This window comes from Equus quagga, chromosome 1, assembly GCF_021613505.1.
Source record: "Equus quagga isolate Etosha38 chromosome 1, UCLA_HA_Equagga_1.0, whole genome shotgun sequence".
NCBI classification, from domain to species: Eukaryota; Metazoa; Chordata; class Mammalia; order Perissodactyla; family Equidae; genus Equus; species Equus quagga.
This window is the reverse complement of record NC_060267.1, coordinates 168,865,070-168,873,006: the sequence shown is the minus strand read 5'-3', so window position 1 is coordinate 168,873,006 and position 7,937 is coordinate 168,865,070. Positions and strand designations below refer to the sequence as shown.

Below are 7,937 nucleotides of genomic sequence, written 5' to 3'. Positions count from 1 at the left end.
GGAAGCCCCGCGGAGACGGCGGGGATGAGGCAGCGCCCGGCAGCCCTGCAGCCGGGACGAGCGCTTCAAGCGCACAGGGTAGGAGGCCGGGGGCGCGGGCAGGAGGCTCTGGAGCGGGCGGCCCCTGCCGGCTGCGACCTGGGTGCAGGTCGGGCTCGGCCCGGGGATTTCCTTTCAAAGGTGACTTAGAGCCGCTTCATTAGGGTAGCGCCCTCCCAGGCGGGCTCTAATGGCGTGTTTGGCAGAGTCAGCGAAACGCGGCGCCCAGCGGCCCGGCGGCGGGGGAGCGCCCTCTCCCGCGCCCTCGCCGTCTCCCGCGCCGGCCAGCGGCGCGCACGGGGCCATTTGCAGCGCAGCAGCCTCACGAGCGGCAGCGGCGCGCCGGCGCGGAGCGAGGCGGCACCATGGAGCTGAAGAAGGACAGCAACTCCGTGTCCATCGACATGCTGCTGATCGTGCACTCGGAGAAGCGGCGGGCCGCGCAGGGCGCGCACTCGGACAGGCAGGCGGACCCGGGCGCGCTGCTCCAGCGCAGAGGAGGTAAAGCGCGCCCGGCATGGGCCCCTGGACCCCCGGGCACCTCGGCCTCCTCGCCCCAGGGCCTGCCCGCCGGGGGGAGCCCCACGCGCCCCCGAACGAGGTCAGCGAGACCGACCCTCTCCCCATGGCTGCCTGCGCCTCCGCGCTGTGGCTCTGGCGTCCCGTGGCAACGCGCAGCCGCGTGATTGCCCCGGGTTGACTCCCTGTGCAGGCCTGTGGGTGCTTCTGTCACCCCGGGCAGCCAGTTTCCTTCCAGACTCTGAAGGGTGCAGATCAGGGTTGGAAGACGCCCTAGAGAAAGGGGGCCAGAGCCTCAGGACTGACCCCTGGGTGGCCGAGTCCTGCTCCCCACACGGCGCAGTGCAGGGCACAGGGGACCCAGGGGAATCTGTGTGCTGAGTTGGACTTCGAAATGGGGAGCTCCCTTAGTGTCCTTGCACAACTCAGCCTCTGTTTCCCCTTTCTTGAGCCCTCTCCCAGCCTCCTCCTGTAGAAGGCGTAAAAGATGTAAAAGGCACACAGCCTTGGGCAGGGGTAAGCTTGAAATCTGCTCTCCCCACCTGCCCTTATCTAGTCATTTTACCTGTGCTACAGACTTTCTGGGGAAGGGGAGACTATATATATACAGTGACCATTTATGGAGCGATGGTGGAAAGTAGGACCCAGGCATCTGTATTCTCCAGAGGAGAGGACATGTGAAGAGAGTACAGATGGATGATAGCAGAGGTTAAATAAGCCCCCTCAAACGTCTGCGAACCTCCTGGGTCTATGAAGAAGCTCTCGGGAACCCAGGCCAAGCCTGGTGTGCCTATGCATCAGGCTGACGTGCACCAGTTCTTTGGGAGTGATGCTTGACAGCCCACACACTTCTGCCTCCCTCCTCCCCTCCAGCTGCAGAGCTCCTTGGAGTCTGCTCCAGGCTCCTCTTTTCCCGGAGCCCCTGTGCACACTGAACATCTACCTTCCACCTGCCCCACTGGAGCAATGGTGCCAGGAATGGCTTTGCCCCCATGAACCACACAGGCTGGAGCTGCCGCATAGCTCCTGGTGACCTCTGGGGAGTCAGGCAGGAGAAAGAATAGATTCTGGAGAGCTGAGCACATTGACAGGCACTCCAGTCTCAGGAGGGATTTGAGGGCCAGGTGTTGTTTAGGTTAGTTGGTCCTGTAGTTCTCAGAAGTGCTCCTGGAGAAGGGAAAATGGCCTGCCCAGGGTATTTAATAAGGAAATTGGCAGAGGCCATTGGCTACTTGATAGAAATGAGGCTGCTCCTGCTACACGCACGCTGTCCAGATGGCCTCCCCAGTGTGTGGCAAGGCCAGAGGGCCCCCATGAGGCCCAGCTCTGGGTCAGCCCACGAGCCCCACCTCCCTCTCCGCCTCTGACCACATCTCTCTGAACGGCTCTAACACTAGAAAGGGAGGGCGAAGAACACAGAGAAGCCCCAGAAATGCCAGGGATCAGGACGGCTCCGAGAAGTATCCAATGCCTAGCACAAAACCTTCATGGCTCCAGACCAACGCACTTCACACTCATGACCGTGACTCAGGGAAAGAAGACCCCTGCTTGCTGAGCCTTTTCTGCTGATATTTTTCTCCAAATATTTTCCTGACGGACATTTCTCCTAAACACTATGGCACTGGGGAGACCTGTGTCACTTATTCACAGACAGTTCTGCACCGGAGCAGAGAAGAGGGACAGTGCGTGGCCTCCAGGGCTGTCTGGGTAGTGGTGATGTCCAGGAGACCCCTGGCTATGCCAGCTTGCAGGCCCACTCCTTGGGACATGACCGGAGGAGGGGAAACACTGAACAAAACTAGCTTGTTCCAAGGCCTTCTGTTGACTGATGGTGCACAAATCCAAAACTCACCCACACCCACCTCCAGGCGTCTCCTCCTGTCTCCTCCCCGCCCCAGGCCCTCGGCTGGGGAGTGAATCTTCCTTGGTTCTGCAAAGAAGGGCCTGAGCTCCACATCAGAAAAGAGTGAAGCTCAGATACTGTCACTATACAGAGGACTGAGTGAAGATGTGGCCAAGTGGCTCTTCTGCTGTGTCCTTGTGGCAGAGAAGAGTCAGAGGAACAAGGAGGCAAGGAGTGTGTGCACAGGCATGTGGGCTGCAAGGCCAGCAGGTGCCCTCTCCCCTTTCCTCTGGGGCCCTAGCATTTTCCTAGCCAGTCCCTTAGAGCAGAACTTTTCAAAAACGGGCCTGGAAGCCCTCAACTCCTGTCGCGTATTCCCCTGGCCATGGAGGAGGTAGCCTAAGCCGCCTGCACCGAGTCTGAAAGAGCTTCGAGGTCTTAAGTTTTATCCCCAAAGTCGATGTGACATGTGCATTCCACTCCATCAGTGTGTCAGTGAGGGTTTCGAGTGGGAAGCCCCAGACACTGACTGTGGAGGACTCTGCAGAAAAGAAGGGTGTCAGAAAGCGACAGAGGCCTCTGAGTGGCTAAAAGGGCTGGAGAACCAGGCTTGAGGCTGAGCTTCTAGGAACAGTGCCATTAGTTGCACAGCAGAGCTCGTCTGGTAAGGAAACCTTCACTGCCACCAAGGAGCACTAGATGCTCCTTCCATGCCAGGAACTTGATTTTATTGCAGCTGCTCACGCTGCCAGAATGTATGCCAGTTCTGGGCTGGGAACTCGACCTTGCAGCCACCACTTCCAGCCGCCACCAGGGAGAGAGAGAGAGCTTCCATCCCCTTCACTGTGGCATCACCAGGTCCCAAGACAGAGTTGGATACGGGTGCTTCTGATTGGCCATGCATGGGCCACACATGTCCATGCTCTAGCTGCAAGGGAGGCTGGGATAGGGGGCAGCTATCACTTTCAGTTCCCATTCGGATAGGCAGTCTTTGCCCACCCCCACCCCACATCAAGAATCTTAAAAGTGGAAGATTCCCCACATACAGAAATAGGCAGGCAAAATGAATGGCAAGTGTCTTCTACAATAATACTTCCACGTTTATGCAGTGGAGATGTGAGAGTGAAAAATGGGACCTGTATTGTGGAAAATCTCCCTGGATGATCCTAATAACCGACCCCACCACCCTTGAAAACTACTGATTTAGTATTTTTTAAAAACGTTTTAAATGTTAAGGGTTCATTCCCCAAACTGCATCTCATTCACAGGCAGCCTCCCTCGGATCCGGAGACAGCCAGGCTCCACCAGCCTCCCTTTAACCCTTTGCCACCAGGTCTTCATTCCCTTGGCCTGAGTCTCTTCTCCACAGAGACTCACGCCAGTCCTTGTTGTTTCTCAGGGCTCCAGGGCATCGGAAACGGACTCCGGAGATGGCAGAAATTAGAAGGGAACGAGCTGCATGGTAAATTCTCTCTTTTCATTTCATTTTCCTTTCAATCTCTGGAATTCAGCTCATTGGAGGAGGACTGGAAGGATTGGGTCACGTGTTTGAAGACTGGCTCTAGACATCTAACCACCCAGAAAGTGGCTGCTTATGACTCATCCAGGCCTCTGGGGCCACTGTGACCCTGGAAAGTCTTCCCTGGCATCAGGTCCTTGAGGCTGTTGCTGGGGGAGCAATGCCGGAAGCTTGAGCACCCAACTGTTTGCTGGCTGAGCTGTAGGGAAGGACTTGTGTCATTTGGGTGGGTGAGATTTGGGTGTGTTCCTGCGGGAGGCGGGGCTGCTCACACCATGCGGGCATCCATCTTTTGAAAATTTTTCCCAGCAGAGAGGACAGCAGCCTGCCTGGGGACGGTATTACTCGAGGCCTGGGGAGATGCCAGTCAAGGGTTCTGTAGCTCCCTGCTGGCCCGGGACGGAGAATACAATAAGATCTGAGAGAAGTCAGCTTCCAAAGCCTCCTCTCACTAGTGCCAGGTGTCTTTTGCCCTGCAGGCTGAGAGCTCTCTGGGCACGCTATGTGTGGACTGACCGTGCTGGCCCTTATTCTGTGCCCACCAGAGAGTCTCTAGCTCAGCCTCCAGGAGCAAACATCAGTGACACCGCACCGTGGGCCCATGAGGGTTCTAATAAGAATCAGATCTGCAATCCCAGGGCCCAGTAGGGGGCTCAGTCACACCCCAGATCGGAGGATTGAATCACTTCATGCCAGGGTGAAGGAACCACCTCTATGACCTTCCAGAGAAGGGGAAACAGGACCACAACTGAACAAGCTCGGCCATCCTTCTGACAGTAACAAACGGGAAGGATGACGTTCCAAAGTACATTCATTCATTCATTCCCTCAATAAAGGTCTACAGTGCTTACTCTGTGCTGGGCAGGATTCTGATTGTTGGGGATGAAACAGTGACAAGACAGTCAGGAATCCCTGCCCTCAGGGGGGTGGCCATTCACTACAGTCGAGTCTTGACACCCTGAAAGTGAAGAGCTTGCCAAGGTGTGTCCTTTGCCTTGTGCATGGGGACCAGTCATCCTCAAGACACCCCCCTGAGGACCACCCCTCTGAGTCCCAGCTGACGGGCATCCATGGGCAGAACAGCTTCCTTAACCTTGCTGTCAGGGCCCTCAGATAGTAGATGCACCAGCCCTGGCCGCAGTCAGCAAAGCTCTGCTGTGGGCTGGTGAGAATTATACTAAGAATCAGGCCTCCAGAGACGAATCAGCCACAGAGATGCACAGCAGCCCATGCAGGCAGGCGTGCTGGGCCAGGGTGCGAGTGGGTGAGTGGGGGAACAGGCCGAAATGGGAGGAGAGAGACGCAGCATCTTCATTGGTGGCGGCTCTCCTTCCTGCCTGAGTTGTCTGACATCCATCTTGTGGCTTCTTAGGCATGTTATTACATCAGAAGAGGATAGAAACACACTGAGTTCATCCTATTTTTGCCATCTTTAAGGTTCTGGTTTGGGGGAAAGTTAGAAAAATACAACAAAACACAAAGGGACAGGGTAACTATTACAGGACACACAAAACTATTCTAGAAGACATGAAGTGAGTCTTAGTGCAATGTGCAGCCGATAAAGAGGGTGATTAAAGTAGTTCTTGCAAAACTACCTGAGAACAGAGAGTTTCAGGTAAATGCTGGAGAGGGGCTCTACAGAGACTGTGAGCCTGGAAAAGTTGATGGGTCCACCACTCCACCCATAGATGTAATTTAAAGTAAAATTTTATTCATTTTTCAAATGGCATGTTTGCATGCACGCAGAAATTAAGATTACAGCTTCTCTTTGTGTTTTCTGATGGCGGGATTCTGGGTACATGCTCGCCTTGCTGGTGCCCAAGGCCCCCAGCCCTGGTTACCTGCAGGCAGCCCGGCCCTGGAAACTGGATGGCTCTCATCTGACAAGGAAGCAGCTGACGGCTTGTGCTGGTGGAGTGTGCACAAATGTGGCTGAATGTGGGGTTGATCCAAAAGGGCACATGTCCCCCCTCTTGCTGCCTATGCACTCCTTGGGCCTGGGCGTTGGCAGGGAGGGGGAGCCTGGAGTGCTCCAGACTTTTCCAAGCAGCAGGTGTTTGGGCCGAGCAACCCCAACTAGCTTGCCCAGCAACAGGCCTTCCCTGCTGTGATTGGCTGCTTTCCTTGGTCCTGGCTGAAGTCTGCCTAGCAGCAAAGGGACTGACACCCCACAGCTACAGGGAAACCAATTGTGCAGCCCTGACTATAAATACCCCAGAGCAGCTACGCCAGCCAATCACCCTCCTTGAGGATTCCCTTCCCAGATCCTGTTTCCTCCCTCGGCCAGTGGAGCAGAGTTGCAGCCAGCTGTGCCCGCAGGAGGTGGCCTCCCTGTCCTCGCCTGAGTCTGGCCTGGAGCTCCAACCCAGCATACCACATCACCCTGGGTTGGCGCACGCAGTGGACGTGGCCCTCAGCCGACTGACCAACATGCCCTGGGGGGCTGAGGGGCCTGGCTGGGCCTGCTTGTAGGAGAAGGCTGGAGCAGGCAGGCTTCTCCAGGGCAGGACCCTGCCAGGTGGATCCTAAGTCCAGCCCACTGGGAACTGAGTGGGAAGCACTGAGTGGCAGATCTGGTCGGGTACACAGGGCATGTCATCTGAATGGAGCCTGGTTAGGCCGGCACCTCAGAGGCGTGCTTGTTTCCAGGCTCAGGCACAGGTCCCAGTGGTCAATTCCAGTGGCAGCCTTTCTGCAGACCAGCAGGTGGCCAGGGGAGAATATGGCAGGCCAGGGTGATAGTGGCGTGGGAACCTCCTGCTGCCATGACCCTGGCCCTTCCCCAGCCCCTCCCCGAGCCCCTCTGAAGCAGAGGCTCAAGGGCAGTCTCAGCGAGGGCAGGCTACTGCAGTAGCTGTGAAGGGAGAGATGCAGGAAAGGTGGTGCCTCCTGTAGGAGGGGCAGGTAAGCCTGCAGGTTCCCCTTCATGCCCATCACAGGAACTGGGCATCTCTCCACAGCAGCCTGCCTGCACTAGGCTCTGAGGACAGCTCTGTGTCCTGGGGACATACCTATCGCTAGTGTGCAGAGAGAGCTTTCGCATGGGGCTGCCATGCAAATGTTTGTCAAGCTGAACCAGGAAGGCTACCCGCTTAGTCTTCTCAGGGGGAGGCAGCAGGCTGAGCTAGGAGTCAAGAGACTTGAAGTTCAAGTCCCAGGTCTGACCCTCCCTGACAAAAAGGTGACCAGTCCAAGCTGCAGGCTCTTCAGCTGTATAATCGGGATAGGGCCCTCCAGCCCGCTGCACAGAAAGGTGGGAAGATCAGCGGGGCATCCCTGTGCACTGTGGGAACTGTGCCTGGCGACACTGAAGTCAGGAGTTGTGGTTACCTAGCCCACAGGACACTTCCTCAGCTTCTTGGGAAGAAACCCAGCCCGTGCTGGCACCGCTGAGAGGTATGAGGGTGTGTGCACATGGGCTCCCAGGCATTTGCCTCTGCATTCAGGTGTGTCAGTGTGCTGATTCACGGGTGCGCATGCCATGTGGGTGTGCATGTCGTGGGGATGTGCATGCCATGGGGGTGTGCACACTGTGGGGGTGTGCACGCCATGGGGGTGTGCATGCATTTGGGCCAGGCCTGGGAGGAGCTTGGCCACCACCCTTTCTTTGAAAGAAAGGGCCTGCCTTTCTTTGCAGACACACACAGCTCTCTGCTCTGCCCAGGGAAAATTCCACTGTGATCCCAGTAGTCACTGCCGGTCTCTCTGTCTTCCTTAAATAGGAAACCTGGCAGAGAAGCAGCATCCTCAGCAGACCCAGATCATCACTTCCTACGACAACCAAGGTAAGGGATTTGACACTGCCCGTGACCTCTCCTTCGGCTGCTGTGAGCCAGAGACGGCCAGTACAGAGTGCCAACTGCAGGGAGCAGGGTCCTCTCTGCCGGTGGATGTTGGAGCCCCCTTTCCCTCTCCCCCATCCCATGGGAAGCAGTGAGAGGCCGCATAGTGTTGTGGGATCGAGGAATAAAGTCCTTGGGCCGCAGAACCCACTGGAGTAATCATCACACCCTTGTT

At 56.7% G+C, this 7,937-nt stretch overlaps 1 protein-coding gene across 1 annotated transcript in view; it reads left to right on the top strand.

Annotated features, from left to right (window-relative positions):
- Positions 1 to 211: 211 nt before the first annotated feature.
- KY (kyphoscoliosis peptidase) overlaps positions 212 to 7,937 on the top strand; it is a 43,579-nt gene continuing 35,853 nt past the window's right edge. The window contains exons 1-3 of the mRNA XM_046646588.1: positions 212 to 540; positions 3,801 to 3,863; positions 7,643 to 7,705. Coding sequence (XP_046502544.1) covers positions 405 to 540; positions 3,801 to 3,863; positions 7,643 to 7,705 — 262 coding nt within the window. The 5' untranslated portion in view covers positions 212 to 404. The remainder of the gene's footprint in view (positions 541 to 3,800; positions 3,864 to 7,642; positions 7,706 to 7,937) is intronic.